The 20,160-nt window shown below is 40.9% G+C and overlaps 1 protein-coding gene across 3 annotated transcripts in view; it reads right to left on the minus strand.

Annotated features, from left to right (window-relative positions):
• Positions 1-16,476: 16,476 nt before the first annotated feature.
• The window catches only part of thpo (thrombopoietin), a 4,021-nt gene continuing 337 nt past the window's right edge, over positions 16,477-20,160 (minus strand). Inside the window, exons 2-5 of one of the 3 annotated variants that reach the window (XM_076982007.1) lie at positions 19,933-20,063; positions 18,855-18,941; positions 18,474-18,638; positions 16,477-17,013 (exon numbers count right to left, since the gene is read on the minus strand). In XM_076982007.1, coding sequence (XP_076838122.1) covers positions 16,876-17,013; positions 18,474-18,638; positions 18,855-18,941; positions 19,933-20,063 — 521 coding nt within the window. In that variant the 3' untranslated portion in view covers positions 16,477-16,875. Of the gene's footprint in view, positions 17,017-17,229; positions 17,879-18,473; positions 18,639-18,854; positions 18,942-19,932; positions 20,064-20,160 lie in introns of those variants that run through there. The other 2 variants (XM_076982006.1, XM_076982005.1) reach the window with 2 other exon arrangements.

Consider the following 20,160-nt stretch of genomic DNA (forward strand, 5'->3'; position numbering starts at 1 on the left):
CCTTTTAATTCACCAAAATGTCATTGCATTACTGAGATTAATGAGATATCAGTATGATAGTACTTGGGCTCCATCTAGTGGCCAAACACCGAAACTGACTGAAAACAATTGCTCACATGAAACACCACACAAACGCACACAAAGCTGACCTCAGCATGTGATTTAGTTCTGTGATCTGAATCATTTTGCCAATACACATTATTTTGATCCTTTTGGGCCTTTAGTGCCTCAGTTGAATTGAATGTTTTGTCACATTGATTTACTTATGCATTTTTTCCACTCAAACAGCTTCTATTCACTTTTGGGTCTAAAGGACCTATTGGGCTTCTTTTTGCCTGTTGAGGCCAAGAGACCAATTTGTTAGTCTAAAAGACCTTTTGGGCTTTTTTGCCTTTTTTTGTGTGAACCCGCCAATCGCCGCTTGCGGCTATATTTATTATTATTATTTTTCTCCGCATAAAACGCATACTGCAGCCTAGACCGTAAGGCCCAGGGAGACCAAACTTGGCAGACTGGTGTAGTCTGTTTGCAGGACCGTGCTAAAGTACAGAGACCCACATTGGCCTGATGGTGGCGCTATAGCGCAGCATTTTGCGTTTTGGTCCATATCTCCCACCCCGTAGGTCCTAGAAACAAAATTCCACTTCAGGTGCATTCCTTGGCTCCAGACAAACAAAAAAGCCTCAAGAACCATTAAGCTCCGCCTACTTAGATTTTTTGCTAATTTGCATAATATGCAAAACCTACTTTTTTATACTAGTCCCTGGTTTTTCATCGGATTTGTTCAATCTTGGTGTCAAAATATTCAGAAGAATCTCATTATCAATAAATTTGAACAAAATTGTTACATTTGCATACAGTGTCGTTGTGACATGTCAATCAATAGCTCTGAGGCGTGGCCAAATTGACTTCAGCAGCTATATCTCAGCAATGCTTTGACCTATCTTTATGAAAATTTATCAGTTGTTAGGGCACATGACTCAGAGGTCACAGGTCAAAGCTGGCCACGATTGTCCAATAGGGGGCGCTATAACATGGGGAAATTTGTTTCTCAGAAACCATTAGTCACATCAAGCCCAAACTTTACAGGCATCATCAGGGGCCCAAGTGGTATCAAGGCACACAATGATGACCTCATCACTCAAAAAACATGGCCGCCATGAGCCAATTAATTTTTATTTGAATTAATTGGCCATTTGACAGACTTACCATTGGCCAATCAACATGAAACCTCATCACTGTACATATCCCAGGACTATGTGTCATACTGTGCAGTGTTAAAACATTTGGCCACTAGGTGGCGCTATTTGTGAAAATCATACATAACTCCTCCAAATTTTCACTTAGGAACATGCAACTTGTTTCATTTTATACCTTGCAGTAGACCTGACAACTTTGCAATTACAAGTCCTATTAAAAAATGCATACTTTTGTCACATTCATCAATTGTTTGAAAATAGCTCTTTAAGAACTAGTCCTAGGAATTTGATCCAATGATGGCAAAAATGGCATAGGCATAATCTGTAGACACTGTAGTTAACTAAATAAGGAAAAAATGTTGCATTTTTATTTGTCTGATTGGTCAATTTTTCCATTATATCCTTCTGGCCATGCCATAAATGACCTTTATTGCTATAACTCATAAACCATGTAAGTAATCAACTCCCAATTTGAAAGGCTTTTATAGACTGAGGTCCTTGTGAGGTAGGCCAAGTTTGGTTCAAATTGGCCTGTCGGAGGCGCTACGGTACCCAAAAACCTGAGAAATCATAAAAACTCACGCAGCAATCTTGTTATGCAGAATACAGACAAGTAATGGGGCTTGTATGATTCAGATCAATGAGGTCTATAACATTGCAATTACATCTCATAACAAAAAGTGCACTGCCTGACCAGAAATGAACCTTTTAATTCACCAAAATGTCATTGCATTACTGAGATTAATGAGATATCAGTATGATAGTACTTGGGCTCCATCTAGTGGCCAAACACCGAAACTGACTGAAAACAATTGCTCACATGAAACACCACACAAACGCACACAAAGCTGACCTCAGCATGTGATTTAGTTCTGTGATCTGAATCATTTTGCCAATACACATTATTTTGATCCTTTTGGGCCTTTAGTGCCTCAGTTGAATTGAATGTTTTGTCACATTGATTTACTTATGCATTTTTTCCACTCAAACAGCTTCTATTCACTTTTGGGTCTAAAGGACCTATTGGGCTTCTTTTTGCCTATTGAGGCCAAGAGGCCAATTTGTTTGTCTAAAAGACCCTTTGGGCTTTTTTGCCTTTTTTTGTGTGAACCCGCCAATCGCCGCTTGCGGCTATTTAGGGTTCACACACATAGTGTGGGAAACCTATTGTAATTGCTCGGATTTTTCTTCTTTCTTTCCTATTATTATTATTTTTCTCCGCATAAAACGCATACTGCAGCCTAGACCGTAAGGCCCAGGGAGACCAAACTTGGCAGAATGGTGTAGTCTGTTTGCGGGACCGTGCTAAAGTACAGACACCCACATTGGCCTGATGGTGGCGCTATAGCGCAGCATTTTACGTTTTGGTCCATATCTGCCACACCCAAGGTCCTAGAAACAAAATTCCACTTCAGGTGCATTCCTTGGCTCAAGCCAAACAAAAAAGCCTCAAGAACCATTAAGCTCCGCCTACTTAGATTTTTTGCTAATTTGCATAATATGCAAAACCTACTTTTTCATACTAGTCCCTGGTTTTTCATCTGATCCACACAATCTTGGTGGCAAAAGATTCAGAAGAATCTCCTTATCAATAGTTATTGTGAAAAAATTGTCATTTGCATACAGTGTCGTTGTGACATGTCAATCAATAGCTCTGAGGCGTGGCCAAATTTACTTCAGCAGCTATATCTCAGCAACGCTTTGACCAATCTTCATGAAAATTTATCAGTTGTTAGTGCACATGACTCGGAGGTCACTGGTCAAAGCTGGCCCCGATTGTCCAATAGGGGGCGCTATAACATGGGAAAAACTGTTCCTCAGAAACCATTAGTCACACCAAGCCAAAACATTACAGCCATCATCAGGGGCCCAAGTGATATCAAGACACACAATGATGACATCATCACTCAAAAAACATGGCCACCATGAGGCAATTAATTTTTATTTGAATTAATTGGCCATTTGACAGACTTACCATTGGCCAATCAACATGAAACCTCACCAGTGTGCATATCTCAGGACTATGTACCATGCTGTGCAGTGTTGAAACATTTGGCCACTAGGTGGTGCTATTTGTGAAAATCATGCATAACTTTTCCAAATTTTCACTTAGGAACATGCAACTTGATTCTTTTGATTCCTTGCAGTACACCTGACAACTTTGCAATTACAAGTCCTATTAGAAAATGCATACTTTTGTCACATTCATCAATTGTTTGAAAATAGCTCTTTTGGAATTAGTCCATAGTATTTTGATCCAATCATGGCAAAATTGCTATGAGCATAATCTGTAGACTCTGTAGGTTAAAATTATTTCAATAAATGTTGGATTTTTATTTTTCTGATTGGTCCATTTTCCCATTATATCATTGTGGCCATGCCATGTATGACCTATATTGCTATAACTCATAAACTATGTATGCAGTCTACTCCCAATTTGACAGCCTTTTATAGCCTGAGGTCCTTGTAAGGTATGCCAAGGTTGGTTTAAATTGGCCTGTCGGGGGCGCTACAGTACCCAAAAACCTAATAAATTATAAAAACTCATGCAGCAATCTTGTTATGCAGAACACAGACAAGTAATTGGTCTTGTATGATTCAGATCAATGAGTTCTATAACATTGCAATTACATCTCATAACAAAAAGTGCACTGCCTGACCAGAAATGAACCTTTTATTTCACCAAAATGTCCTATTACATTACTGAGATTAATGAGATATCAGTATGGTGGTACTTGGGCTCCATCTAGTGGCCAAACACCAGAACTGACTGAAAACTATTGCTCACATGAAACACCACACAAACACACACAAAGCTGATCTCAGCATGTGATTTAGTTCTATGATCAAAATCATTTTGCCAATACAATTCATTTAGATCCTTTTGGGTTTCTTTTGCCTATTGAGGCCAAAACGCTGACTGAAAACTATTGCTCGCATGACATACCACACAAACACACACAAAGCTGATCTCAGCATGTGACATAGTTCTGTGATCTGAATCATTTTGCCAATACCCATTATTTTGATCCTTTTGGGCCTTTAGTGCCTCAATTGAATCTTTTTTTGCACATTGTTTATTTATTCATTTTTTCCACTGAAACAGCTTCTTTTCACTCTTAGGTCTAAAGGACTTTTTTGTGCTTCTTTTTGCCTATTGAGGCCAAAAAATGCCTATTGTTGTGTGAACCCGCCAATCGCCGCTTGCGGCTATATTTATTATTATTATTTTTCTCCGCATAAAACGCATACTGCAGCCTAAACCGTAAGGCCCAGGGAGACCAAACTTGGCAGACTGGTGTAGTCTGTTTGCGGGACCGTGCTAAAGTACAGAGACCCACATTGGCCTGATGGTGGCGCTATAGCGCAGCATTTTGCGTTTTGGTCCATATCTCCCACCCCGTAGGTCGTAGAAACAAAATTCCACTTCAGGTGCATTCCTTGGCTCCAGACAAACAAAAAAGCCTCAAGAACCATTAAGCTCCGCCTACTTAGATTTTTTGCTAATTTGCATAATATGCAAAACCTACTTTTTTATACTAGTCCCTGGTTTTTCATCTGATCACCACAATCTTGGTGTCAAAATATTCACAAGAATCTCATTATCAAGGAACATCAACAAAACTGTGACATTGGTATACAGTCTGGTTGTCACATGTCAATCAATAGCTCTGAGGCGTGGCCAAATTGACTTCAGCAGCTATATCTCAGCAATGCTTTGACCTACCTTTATGAAAATTTATCAGTTGTTAGGGCACATGACTCAGAGGCCACAGGTCAAAGCTGGCCACGATTGTCCAATAGGGGGCGCTATAACATGGGGAAATTTGTTTCTCAGAAACCATTAGTCACATCAAGCCCAAACTTTACAGGCATCATCAGGGGCCCAAGTGGTATCAAGGCACACAATGATGACCTCATCACTCAAAAAACATGGCCGCCATGAGCCAATTAATTTTTATTTGAATTAATTGGCCATTTGACAGACTTACCATTGGCCAATCAACATGAAACCTCATCACTGTGCATATCCCAGGACTATGTCTCATACTGTGCAGTAATGAAACATTTGGCCACTAGGTGGCGCTATTTGTGAAAATCATGCATAACTCCTCCAAATTTTCACTTAGGAACATGCAACTTGTTTCTTTTTATACCTTGCAGTAGACCTGACAACTTTGCAATTACAAGTCCTATTAAAAAACGCATACTTTTGTCACATTCATCAATTGTTTGAAAATAGCTCTTTAAGAACTAGTCCTAGGAATTTGATCCAATGATGGCAAAAATGGCATAGGCATAATCTGTAGACACTGTAGTTAACTAAATTTGGAAAAAATGTTGCATTTTTATTTGTCTGATTGGTCAATTTTTCCATTATATCCTTCTGGCCATGCCATAAATGACCTTTATTGCTATAACTCATAAACCTTGTAAGTGATCAACTCCCAATTTGAAAGGCTTTTATACACTGAGGTCCCTGTGAGGTAGGCCAAGTTTGGTTCAAATTGGCCTGTCGGAGGCGCTACAGTACCCAAAAACCTGAGAAATCATAAAAACTCACGCAGCAATCTTGTTATGCAGAATGCAGACAAGTAATGGGGCTTGTATGATTCAGATCAATGAGGTCTATAACATTGCAATTACATCTCATAACAAAAAGTGCACTGCCTGACCAGAAATGAACCTTTTAATTCACCAAAATGTCATTGCATTACTGAGATTAATGAGATATCAGTATGATAGTACTTGGGCTCCATCTAGTGGCCAAACACCGAAACTGACTGAAAACAATTGCTCACATGAAACACCACACAAACGCACACAAAGCTGATCTCAGCATGTGATTTAGTTCTGTGATCTGAATCATTTTGCCAATACACATTATTTTGATCCTTTTGGGCCTTTAGTGCCTCAGTTGAATTGAATGTTTTGTCACATTGATTTACTTATGCATTTTTTCCACTCAAACAGCTTCTATTCACTTTTGGGTCTAAAGGACCTATTGGGCTTCTTTTTGCCTATTGAGGCCAAGAGGCCAATTTGTTGGTCTAAAAGACCCTTTGGGCTTTTTTGCCTTTTTTTGTGTGAACCCGCCAATCGCCGCTTGCGGCTATATTTTTTCTTATTCTTTTGCCCATTTTTTGACATAAAATGCATCGTGCAGCCTAGACCGTAATGCCTAGAAAACCCAATCTTGGCAAAAAGGTTCAGTTACCTCCAAGGACCAGATTCCCATACAGGGACCCCAAATTGGCCTGATGGTGGCGCTATAGCAGACCATATTGACTTTTTGTCCATATCTCCTACACCGTAGGTCCTAGAACCAAAATTCCAGTTCCTATGCATTCCTTGACTAAATTCAATAGGACAATTAATATACAACCATTAAGCTCCGCCCACTTAGATTTCGAGTTAATTTGCATAATGTGCAAAATCACACACATCTTTGAGCGCGAACTAGTCCCTGGATTTTTCACATACGTGCACATATGTGGTATCAAAACGTTCAGAAGAGTCTGAACTTTAAAATGTATCCAACAAAAATGCTAATTTCTTCACTACCTAGTCAGTATAAGCCAATCAAATCAGGGGGCGTAAATTCAATAGTAAATTTTGCACAAATGGAACTCTAACTTAAGAAAACTTGCATGTAATGAGATGGCACTTCACAGACAGCTTCCGTGTGAGGGTCTGGGGCAGCTCGCAGTGGTTGCCATACCTCACCTGCTAGGGGGCGCTATAACATGCAAAAATTTGCCCCATGCACTCAGATTGGCCGATCCACATGAAACTTGACAGACATCATCTATGGGCCTCTGGAAACCAGGTCCTAAAGCAGACATGCCATACTTCCAAAATGGCTGACGTAATCGGCCAATCAGTGATCGGCACGCGTTTGACAGGCTTACCATTGGTCGATCTGCACGAAACCTCTTGGGTGTGGACAAGTGCACGCCCCCTATGACATAATCCAGCCGGGTGTCGATTGGCCACTGGGGGGCGCTATTGCAAAAAAAGCAAGTGTATCCCCTACATAATTCCACTTGGGAACATGCAATTGGACTCTTTTGATTCCTTGCAGTAGTGCGAACAACTTTCCCATTACATGTCCTATTAAAAAATGCACAGTTTATTTACAGTTAATAATAGTTTGAAATCATCACTTTTCATACTCCTCCTAGGATTTTCATACTATCATGTCAAGCAAAGTCTTATAATACTCTACAGAGTGTGAAATCAAAAAACAATCCAAAGATTTTGGATTTGAGGACACTTATACCTGCTAAATATTTTTTTAATGGACAGCATCGATACATATAATATTCATATTCTTAAAGCTCTTTCATATTTTACCCAATTCTGACCAAAATGCACAAGCCCATTCAGAATCCCATCCTGAACAAATTTGTCAAGTTTCATCTAAATCGGTTATCGTATGGCTCTACAGTGCAGTATTATATACAATGCATAAGAATGCATGTAAAGTCCCTCTGTCACCTTCTCCTTCTCACACGCACGCAAGCTGAAACTCACACTCTCAGTCTCTCTCACACTCTCACCCACATTCCCCCTCCCATCTCTGTGCCCTAAGTAAACATTGCTCTGGCTACCTAGATCTCTCTGTGTCTATTAACCAGGCACACACACATACAGGCACAAGCAGGCCTTCCTATAGCATTCACAATTGACACTTCCCTAGCCATACCCACCCATATCTCAGTGACTAACACATGCTTATACAAACTGATATTTGGCTTCTTTTTTGTCTCTCTCTCACACAAACACAGACACACACACCTTTATACCTATATGTATGTATAGTTTCTATGTATACTTATGTATGTATGTATGTATTAGTATATGTTGTCATAGTTTGAATACATATACTACCACACACACACACACACACACACACACACACACACACACACACACACACACACACACACACACTTCTACCTAAATGTATGTATAGTTTGTATGCATATCTATAGTATATGTATAGTATATGTCAGTCATACCAGTGATGTCAGTCATATCAGACATGCCAGTCCAGTCATGTCAGTTATATCAGTCATGTCAGTGATGCCAGTCATGTTCTGCCAGTCATGTAAGTCATGTCAGTCATATCAGTCATGTCAGTCCAGTCATGTCAGTCAAATCTTCAAATCATTACAGTCATGCCAGTTATGTCAGTCATATCAGTCATGTTAATTTTGTTCGTCATGCCAGTGATGTCATTCCAGTCATGCCAGTCATATCAGTTATGTCAGTAATGCCAGTCATGTCAGTCATGCCAGGCTTTGCAGACTACATTCATACTTTGAATACACAGGCAGTCATGTTAGGCGTGCTACGTGTACAAGGAGTGAATTAACTAAGCATAGTCTCTGGCTCCCTCAATCTCTCTCTGTCAGTAATATACAGGCCCAATCATGTATAGACAAGTGCAGGCCTTCCTATACTGTTCACATAGATGCAGCCATAGCCAGATGTGCTATTTTTGTGTCTCCCTTTCTGACACACACAGATGTCATCACACTCTACATCTGTAGAGCACACACTGGCCAAACCCAAACAGCTTTTTTTTCACTTTTAGGTCTAAAGGACCTTTTGGGCTTCCTTTTGCCTATTGAGGCCAAAATGCCTATTGGTGTGTGAACCCGCCAATCGCCGCTTGCGGCTATATTCTTTCTTATTATTATTCTTTGTCCCATTTTTTGACCTAAAACGTATTGTGCAGCCTAGACCGTAATGCCTAGAAACCCCAAACTTGGCAAAAAGGTTCAGTTAACTCCAAGGACCAGATTCCCATACAGGGACCCAAATTGGCCTGATGGTGGCGCTATAGCAGACCATATTGACTTTTTGTCCATATCTCCTACACCGTAAGTCCTAGAACCAAAATTCCAGTTCCTATACATTCCTTGACTAAATTCAATAGGACAATTAATATACAACCATTAAGCTCCGCCCACTTAGATTTCGAGTTAATTTGCATAATGTGCAAAATCGCACACATCTTTGAGCCCAAACTTGTCCCTGGATTTTTCACATACATGCACATATGTGGTATCAAAACGTTCAGAAGAGTCTGAACTTTAAAATCTATCCAGCAAAAATGCTAATTTCATCACTACCTAGTCAGTATAAGCCAATCAAATGAGGAGGCGTAAATTCAATAGTAAATTTTGCGCATATGGAGCTCTAACTTAAGAAAACTTGCATGTAATGAGATGGCACTTCACAGACAGCTTCCCTGTGAGGGTCTGGGGCAGCTCGCAGAGGTTGCCATACCTCACCTGCTAGGGGGCGCTATAACATGCAAAAATTTGCCCCATGCACTCAGATTGGCCGATCCACATGAAACTTGGCAGACATCATCTATGGGCCTCTGGGAACCAGGTCCTAAAGCAGACACTCCATACTTCCAAAATGGCTGACGTAATCGGCCAATCAGTGATCGGCACGCGTTTGACAGGCTTACCATTGGTCGATCTGCACGAAACCTCTTGGGTGTGGACAAGTGCACGCCCCCTATGACATAATCCAGCCAGGTGTCGATTGGCCACTGGGGGGCGCTATTGCAAAAAAAGCAAGTGTATCCCCTACATAATTCCACTTGGGAACATGCAATTGGACTCTTTTGATTCCTTGCAGTAGTGCGAACAACTTTCCCATTACATGTCCTATTAAAAAATGCACAGTTTATTTACAGTTAATAATAGTTTGAAATCATCACTTTTCATACTCCTCCTAGGATTTTCATACTATCATGTCAAGCAAAGTCTTATAATACTCTACAGAGTGTGAAATCAAAAAACAATCTAAAGATTTTGGATTTGAGGACACTTATACCTGCTAAATATTTTTTTAATGGACAGCATCGATACATATAATATTCATATTCTTAAAGCTCTTTCATATTTTACCCAATTCTGACCAAAATGCACAAGCCCATTCAGAATCCCATCCTGAACAAATTTGTCAAGTTTCATCTAAATCGGTTATCGTATGGCTCTACAGTGCAGTATTATATACAATGCATAAGAATGCATGTAAAGTCCCTCTGTCACCTTCTCCTTCTCACACGCACGCAAGCTGAAACTCACACTCTCAGTCTCTCTCACACTCTCACCCACATTCCCCCTCCCATCTCTGTGCCCTAAGTAAACATTGCTCTGGCTACCTAGATCTCTCTGTGTCTATTAACCAGGCACACACACATACAGGCGCAAGCAGGCCTTCCTATAGCATTCACAATGACACTTCCCTAGCCATACCCACCCATATCTCAGTGACTAACACATGCTCATACAAACTGATATTTGGCTTCTTTTTTGTCTCTCTCTCACACAAACACAGACACACACACCTTTATACCTATATGTATGTATAGTTTCTATGTATACTTATGTATGTATGTATTAGTATATGTTGTCATAGTTTGAGTACATACACTACCACACACACACACACACACTTCTACCTAAATGTATGTAGTTTGTATGCATATCTATAGTATATGTATAGTATATGTAAGTCATGCCAGTGATGTCAGTCATATCAGACATGCCAGTCATGTTCTGCCAGTCATGTAAGTCATGTCATGCCAATCATTTCAGTCCAGTCATATCAGTCATGTCAGTCAAATCATCAAATCATTACAGTCATGCCAGTTATGTCAGTCATATCAGTCATGTTAATTTTGTTCGTCATGGCAGTGATGTCATTCCAGTCATGCCAGTCATGTCAGTCATGTAATGCCAGGCTTTGCAGACTACATTCATACTTTGAATACATGGGCAGTCATGTTAGGCATGCTAGGTGTGTAAAGAGTGAATTAACAAAGCATAGTCTCTGGCTCCCTCAATCTATCTCTGTCGGTGATATACAGGCCCAATCATGTATAGACACATGCAGGCCTTCCTATATTGTTCACATAGATGCAGCCCTAGCCAGATGTGCTGTTTCTGTGTCTCCCTTTCTGACACATGCAGATGTCATTACACACTATCTGTAGAGCACACACTGGCCAACCCCAAACAGCTTCTTTTCACTTTTAGGTCTAAAGGACCTTTTGGGCTTCCTTTTGCTTATTGTGTGTGTGAACCCGCCTATCGCCGCTTGCGGCTATATTTCTGGGATTAGAATTACACCAATGATTTTACGGTATTTTAAAAAGGGGGGTGCAAGTTCACAGCTGCATTTAACCGATGTACTAAGGTTGACAAAAGCTAAAGGTGTTAACATGACTGTGCAGTAGTTCGTTTCTATATATCTACGTGTAGAAAATTACATTTTAAAATATTTTCTTTGTGTTTGTGTGTGTTATATTTTTTAATTACCACTAGAATACTTGCAAGCAGACATGAAGCATACATTGTAGGTTAATGTATAGACCTATACCATTATTATTTTTTCTTCAGTAGGCTATTTGTCATTTTGAAATGCTATAGTCTCCAAGAAAAGCGACCGTTTCTGAGACAGCATTCACACCAGTCCGTAGCTGGTTTACTATCACAAACTTCGTCTTTATCTCAGACAGAGCTTAATGTCCGATTCTTTGGGGCTGCTGAAGCCCCTAAAGGTAGACGTTAGGTTGTACTTTTTTCTAAAGGATCGAATTTAGCCTGAAAACCCCAAAGTATAATAAAAGCTAACGCACTAAATGCATTATGTATTAAGTCAGATCTAAATGTTCATTATGAAGCGGCAGTGATGTTCCTGACCTGCCAAACTTTTACAGCAATAACAGACAAATGAAATCCAGTAGAAACTGAGTAAATATCTTGTTGGATATAAGAGATAAACCTGGACTTCATACGAACGGGGGAAAAGCTGTTTGGCGGGGTCGCATAGTAGGTAGAGCAATATACTTTAAACATTGGTTCAATTCGAACGGAGCACAGACCCTGTCAAGTGTCATAGTAATATGTATAAATATGATTAGAGCGAAAATACAGTAAATGAAAATAAATCATCTGATGCGTTTGTTGCATTATTGCTGTCGCCACCAAGTGGCCACAAGATCAATAACTTGAAATTAATTGGCATTGAAGACGTGAGCCCGTTATGTTTGACGTGGGTAAGTATGTAATTATAAATTGTTCATTTATTGCACTCGCTGAAAAAAACTGCATATACCTAGGTGTGAGTTCAACAGTTTACGATTTAGATCTAACAGTTTAAGATTTAGAGAGCATCATTTAAAAGATTATTTGTACCTACAGCCAGTATACCCGTTACATCAAAAGCATTGCATGCAATTCTTACATTGTAAAATTCAATTTCTATATACTTTTCATTTTATTTGACCTTTCTTATTATATTTCTTGCTTGCATACATGCATACACCATTGGGTTCAGACGTATGTAATATAAAAATCAGTGGTGGCACATCTTAGATCAACAGGTCCCGTGTCTGGGTATGTCCAGGTAAGATATGCCAACTGTGCACCCACGCCTGCCCCCTGCTGGTCAGGGGCCATGCAGCAAGCAAGGAGGGCTCCCTCTTTCAGATCATTGCATACAGATTCTTGTCCAAGAGCAACATGCTGTTGCTAAGGAACTTGTGAGCCACCCAAATTTCCAAGCAGAGCTACTACCATGGACATGAAGCACTCTATAAACAGTGACACTAAGGGCAACATGTCTAAACATGTCAGGACAAATCTATCTCCAGCACAAAATCCCAACTTTTGCCTGTACTAATTATCCATTATGTTTTTTTATGTAAATGTGTAAATATCACACCCAGACTGCTTAGCCGAGTTTCCCGGGACAACAGGCACCATCGTGGAGAAATTACTGCTCTTCAAGTCACTGATTTGGACAGATAGCCCCACCTGCAGCAGGGACTTAGGACACCAGCAGGGGGCAGTAGCACGAATGCTAAGTGATGCATAAATTTATGCTAAACATGAACATTTCTCTTGTAACAAAATACAATGTGAACGTTACAAAACATTACAAAATCAAATGGAATATCTGATAACCTCCTATGCTTCCCATGGTAGGTTCACCTTGTGATGGCAGGAAAAGCTTACGTTTTTCTTCAGAACTTTTAGCTGTGCCTACTTGTCCAGTAAATGGACTAATAACATCTTATTTAAAGAGCTTTTAGCTCTCAGTGTTGGCGCCGTCTTGTGCAATGCTGTCAGGGAGCAGAGGTCAGAAAAAGAAGGACGGGGAAAGTATCTGAAATTGTGGGGGAGGAGGGGGGGGTGAGCTAGTCCAAGCAGGCCAGACGTACAGCAGTGTCATTCAGCGAGTAGGAGACAAAGACTAGGGTGAATTAAACATTACAAAGAAAACGTGAAAGAAAAACTGAAAGCAAAGTTATAAAACGAGAGGGGAGAATTGTAAGAATACAATGAAGACCCCCCCCCCCCCCCTACACACACACACACACCTTTATGTTTTTTATTTTAACGCGAACATTATTCTCTGGACTTTGCCAACTCCCACACATATTGTAGATTCCCTCAATCACGATGCCTAAAAGCCTGGCCGGGCGAAGGTGAGAGCAAACACGGTCTTTCTACACGACACGTACCGCACGGGTTTTGACCGTCTGCTTGTGTAACGTGGAAGAACAGCTGAGCGCTATTGGAAGACGTCATATACCCACCCGGTCTCGTGAACGTGACGTAACAATGACTGCGATTGGCTCAGTCTCTGAACTAAGGAGAGAAAGGGACCAGACGAAATCACCTAAACAAGGCTTGAGCTCATTAATTATTTTAATACCCCCGTCAAAGTGAGCCATTTGACTGTTGTTGTTGTTACAGAAAATGATTTAGATGAAATAAAATGATTTGAGGATCGTAAATGCCCGGTTATAAAAGTGTATTCATTCATGTCAGCCTGTATGTCTGGTTCTCGTCAGTCACAGGAGCTGCACACTTGTGGAGATGACAGCTATTAATGTTTGAAATGGGGATTGAACCTCTGACATGCTCCAGGTGTTTTGTCAGACAGGAGTCAACAGAAGTGACAGAGAGGCACGGGAACATAGCTGTTCAGCCGCATCAGTGTTACATTCTCTTATGGTGGCTTAAACCAACCTGTCTGAAAACTCACCTGAATAATTGGTCCCGTCTGTGATACCTATCCATGCATTAAACATGACAGCAATAACAGTGTCAAAGCTCATTAATGTCACTGTGGTGTAGTGCAATGTGAAACCGTCTGAGGGGAGAGGTCTGTTTTTTTACACATTAAACCTGTTTAAAATAATCAGCAGCCTTTAATTAAAACTGCTCTGTACTGTCAGTGTTTACCAAAAAACAATGAAAAACATTGTTGAAAAAAGAAGTTGTTTCTCATATAATTTAAATATACCAGTTAGACTGAAACAAAACATTGGGGAAAACATCGAATAAGCTCCTATAAATCACAATATGCAGAGTAGTAACACTTTGCAGGGTAGTAACACTTTGTTTGCTTGTCTGACATTGACGCTCACCCTCAGATCCCCCCTTACGGCCTCCAGCTTAAAGTTGGCAAACACAGGCTGGGTAGTGCTGGTGAAGTTGGCATACATATACACAGTGCTATTGGCTGACATTGCAGGCTTTGGCACCACAATGAACCCGACAGCAATGACCTGACAGCAATTTCTCAAGAAACAGAAGTCAGTGCCACCCTGACAGAAAGGAAGAGGAACTGTGTGGTCTTGGCATAGAGGTAGACACCAGCCAGGCACTCCACTAGGTCCATGATCGGGATGCTAAGAGGGACCACCAGTATCCCCGTGCTAGGTCGCTTCAAACCCAGCTCCCTTACCTGCTACTTCAGCCTTTGAAGGAGCTTCTAATTGATCAAAAATACTATATAATTTCTGGAAATGTGTTCATTAAAATTACATATCCAGAAGAAAAAGGGCAAGGCCACATGCATTAACAAACAACACATTATCAGCATCATGTCATCAAATCAACCGTTCATACCTGGGTCAGGAAGCAGTTCTGGGTGTACTTCGAGGTTTTAATGATCTCACTGGTACAAGTCATACAGAAAACTACTAAAAATGCAACAAATATAACAAAATAATTATATTTAAAAATTTCATGATTTAGTATGTCTTAGCTATTTTGCATCTTAGAACATTTGGTTATGATGTACTAGATAGAGATGGAGGCAAACAGAAAGAACAGAGTAGGAACCTCCATCTATTCAGACTCCAGAGGTTTGAACACATCAGAAGTTCAGTCCTTCTGATGATTTACAAGTCAACAGATGCCTTTCAGGTGATTGACATAGTCAGCAACCCATGAGACTGAAGTAGACAAGATCACAGCAAAGACAAACCTACCACCGCGGTTCACTTGTTCCACATGCTCACTCTGCAAACAGATAACAACATAGCAGCACATAAAGCAATGAGCAAAAATAAAACACAGATGATCCAAAAATATGAAAACAATGATAAAATCCACATCACGGTTAGCAATGGTCGTACCTGAAGGAAATGACGCATGAGGACAACAACGTTGCTATGACCACAGTTAAGAACAACTGAAACCAAAAAGTTATTCGATTGATTAGTTGCTGGCTGTTGGTGAACTGGTAATTCCTTCACTGTGACCCCCACTAAGTTTGGCCTGTACTGGTAAGTTTCTTTTGATTCCCAGGTGTGAGTATAGAACTTGTCACTACTCATTATTCTCAGTAGATAGTCAGCTGAACTATAGGAGGAGGTGTGCAAGGACCCAACAAAACTAAATGTGCTAACCAGCTTTGAGGCAAGTGTGCCTTGTTTGAGTAGCAGATCCATTTAAAGCCAGCCGCTGATGTAAACCCTCAGCCACCAACGTCATGACTACTCATATCAGACCAGACAGCTAAAAAATCTGTTTGTGTTGTTCATCTCTTCACTGTTCATTCCCTACAGAAATTATTTTTTATAGGTCATAAGTTTATTGATATATAATAATTGAATTTGCAGTCACATAAATGGTATTTGTTATTTGACTTTTCCTTCTAATAGTCTGAGGCAAGTTTGCCCACAGATCATTAACTCCCTCTATTTTTTTTAACTACTTATGTTATAGATTTGTTACTTAAAAGTTTAAAAGTTATTTGACCTTTTACAGATATATGCTATATTCAGACATTGATGTTAGATTACATCTAGCCTGGTACATTGTGTATAAATCTTTAGCAAAAGATAAATCAGACTTCACCACATGCACCATTTTTAAAGTGTGATTTCACAACTGTAACAAGTGAAAAAATGGTGTGTAAAGGGCATGAAAATACACTTAAATTAGCTCAAGAATTGCTTTTATTGCATAATATAAGGTAGTTCATAGCGTGTAGATATTTAAATGGAGTCATGTTATACAGGAGTGTACCAATGGCGTATAAAAATTATTTTTTAAAGCACTTCGATTTTAAATCCTCTTACATGTAGTAGTCCTTGTAATACCTATTTTAACATTTTAACGCATGACTCATAGTTGTAGTAGAACCTGTCACCAGCAGATGGCGTAATATAGCCATATGTTTGGCATTAAATCCCAATAGACAGAGACATTCTGTGAAGTGCCCGGCCCTCCATTTTCTTGATGGTGGCTTCATGCTGATGATGACCACACCTGTCTGCCCCGATTGTGCAAAGTCAAAAGAAAGACACTGCCCGGAGACTGGAGGTCTGTGTGTCTGCCTAACACCCCTGCGCCATGTCTGTAATGAGCCATTCCAGCTTGCCCGAGAGTAGCCGTCCAAACTGCCCAAGCACCAGCCCCAAGTCCTGTGAGTCCTGACCTAGACAGGCGAGTGTCTGGGGTCCCTCTAATTCACCCTGCTGGAGCAGAGACACACAGATGCTTTACTTTCACAAAAATAGTACACGACATCATGACTAAAAAGGCACCTTGACAACAACTGCACAGGAGACCAACATTTATGTTGTAACGTAACGAGTACTTCTGTCAACAAAACCTCTGGGGATGTATTGCCCAGATGATTCTGGCTTTGGGTGTGAACGTTGATTCCTTTTTTTGGCCAAATGAAGATGATTCCTTTTTTTGGCCAAATGAAGATATTCAAACAAGGCATTTTTGGTTTTTCTATTCCAGAATGCATATTTAGCCCTGAGTGACACTGGCAACACACATGCGTAATCAGAGCAGCACGGCTGTGCCTTCCCTCAGAGAGAAGGTATTGTGCCAACGCCGGCCTCACTGATCTAACTCTCTCTCTCTCTCTCTCTCTCTCTCTCTCTCTCTCTCTCTCTCTCTCTCTCTCTCTCTCTCTCTCTCTCTCTCTCTCTCTCTCCCTCTTTCTCACTCTCTCTCTCTTTCTTTCCTGAGGAAGGAAACCTTGGGTTACCCGGGTCAGTGTCTCCAAAGATAATGTGAAAAAATCAACAAGGATTCTCGGAAAGCAGGAAATTTCGCGGAGGAAAAAAAACACGAAAGCAGTACATCCCGCCGCCCTCCAGACGTGGAGCGGCACATCCATCTACCGTCGGACTATTCACGTCCCTTCCTTCTCTTCCCTTTTCTCCGTCTCTTCATCACTAGTGATTGCCAGTTGCCACCACTGCCTGAATCCCTCCTATCATGCAGCGCCAGACGGCCTGTGTGAGCTCGTGATGCAGACACTTGCTTCCAGCATGACCAGCACCGCAGTGGACCAGCAGGTGTGAGGAACGTGACGCTCCCCTGCGTGGACAGAGCAGAGCGACCCAGGATCTCTTGGACAACATGACGGATGGCCTGAGCCTCATGCACACGGTGACAAAGCCAAACCCCACTGGCTAGTTCGGCCACTTGGGAGCAGAGTTATTGATTTTTTTTTCTCATACCTGCTAAACAGCAGCCTACATATCTGATGCAGGACCCTGAATACGAGCTGAAAACTGTGGTGTCAGCATATGTCCTGCCCCTGTATATCTCCCTATTATATATATATATATACCTTGGTGTCAACACAGACACACACACACACTCACACACACACACACACACACACACCACACACACACACACACACATAGAGACATACATATTACAATATTTATGTTGCATTAAAAATTCTGCTCAAGATATTTTGCCTCTAGTCATCTTTTTAGTGAATATGACCACCATAGCTTCTTATGTAGTACTTCTTTCCTGTGTTGAGTTATATAAATGAAGACTGAAGTCGATTAATATAAACATCCATGCCACCCTCTCTCTCTCTCTCTCTCTCTCTCTCTCTCTCTCTCTCTCTCTCTCTCTCTCTACTGTAATGTAATGGCGATGCGATTGCTCTTACCTCACTGTGGAGCTGTGTGACCACATGCAGGTAGTTATTGATGCTGTGTTCCAAGCGTTCCAGCAGAAGCAGGCCGCAGCCAGGTTGGCTCTGAGTCCTGGCACGGCGTACATCCTGCGCCAGCAGCCCCAAAGACTGCAGGATCTCAGCCTTCCGCTCCAAGACCTGGAACACACTCACATGGGTGAGCTGATGCCCCGGCACGGCCTGGAACAGGTACTGTAGAGTGGGTGGTGTTTCTGTGTGTGTGTGTGTGTGTGTGTGTGTGTGTGTGTGTGTGTGTGTGTGTGTGTGTGTGTGTGTGTGTGTGTGTGTGTGTGTGTGAGTGCACGTGCATGCTTGTGTGTGTGAATGTGGAAGCATGTTTTTTTAAGGACTCACAGACTTCCTTCCCCAGGTTGCTTTGTGAACCTTGATGCAGGGCAATCGAATGGAGGTGGGGAGAAAATCTTCAGTACCGCAGTCCACCTGTCAGCGAGCAGTACAACACAGACACACGCACACACACACGCAATGGAAGAACTGAGCGCACACTCAAACCCGCTGGTAGATAAGGCGGTAGGCAAGCAGGACTTACACAGTGGCGTAGATAGACAATGTCAGCCTAGCGAGGACGGAGAGAGGAAAGTTAATGTTAAAGCAAGCAGGAAGAGTGGGACATGAGAATGACACAGCAGCGTACGAGAAGGAAGCGCTTTATAGTTTAACTCGTGTCTCAATTCTTTAGGTAAAGACTGCACTGAGATAGCAAGATTAGTCTCAGGGGTGTCTTGTACAGATAGAATCAATAAAAGCCCTAAAATACACATTTAAACAGTGGGAAAGTAGCCAAAGCACAAATAATAAAAAGCAAACAAAAATGGATAAATGCATCAGATTTATCTATAGCTCTAACAGAGGCATCTAGAACTGCTTAGGAAGCATTTTACAGCATTAAAGTATGCTACATTATTTAAGGTGGTAATTGAGATTCCTCCCTTCCAAGTATAGACTATGTGAAGGATTTTGATTTGAATAAGGTTATTTTAACAAATTATATAATGTTAAGAACTCACAAAGACATTGAGACAGCACGATATGTTTAAGAAAAGATCTAACAGTCTTAACGTGATCAACTTGAACCAATGTTTGCTTTTTAGAAACGCAATAATGTTACAGTGTAATGTTTGTGTCTTACTAACATTTGTAAGTGTAAGTCAATTTGTAAGTCAAGATAATTTTACATTCTTCTTTTATCCATTTTGTATTTGAATGCAAATTTCCATGTGATTAAGCTCTTAACTCAATACAGTATAATTTTTTCATAATTTTTTTTCTGAACAAGAAGTTAAATTCTTTCTCGTTTCTTTTCTCGTACAGTAACACAATAAAGTAAAATAATACAATTGTTCCGAGCACCACAACAAACCGTCCCTACATGACATGATTTTCCTGATTGTGGGGGTTTCTTTAACCTTACCATATCCTGTTGGAGATCCTTGACCTTGTTCAAGACCCTCCTGACCTCGCTGTCACACACAAAGTCGAGAGGTCTGGTTTCCACCTGGTCCACTTTAGAGGCCACGATACTCAGGAGGAGGAACAGTACTTCTGCCGGAGAAAAGAAGGAGCGAGCAGTTAGCGTCACGACTGGGTGTAGTTCGTCACTGGATGGAGTACGTCTAGTAAATAAGTTACCTCTCAACCA

This window comes from Brachyhypopomus gauderio, chromosome 19, assembly GCF_052324685.1.
Source record: "Brachyhypopomus gauderio isolate BG-103 chromosome 19, BGAUD_0.2, whole genome shotgun sequence".
In the NCBI taxonomy this organism is placed as follows: Eukaryota; Metazoa; Chordata; class Actinopteri; order Gymnotiformes; family Hypopomidae; genus Brachyhypopomus; species Brachyhypopomus gauderio.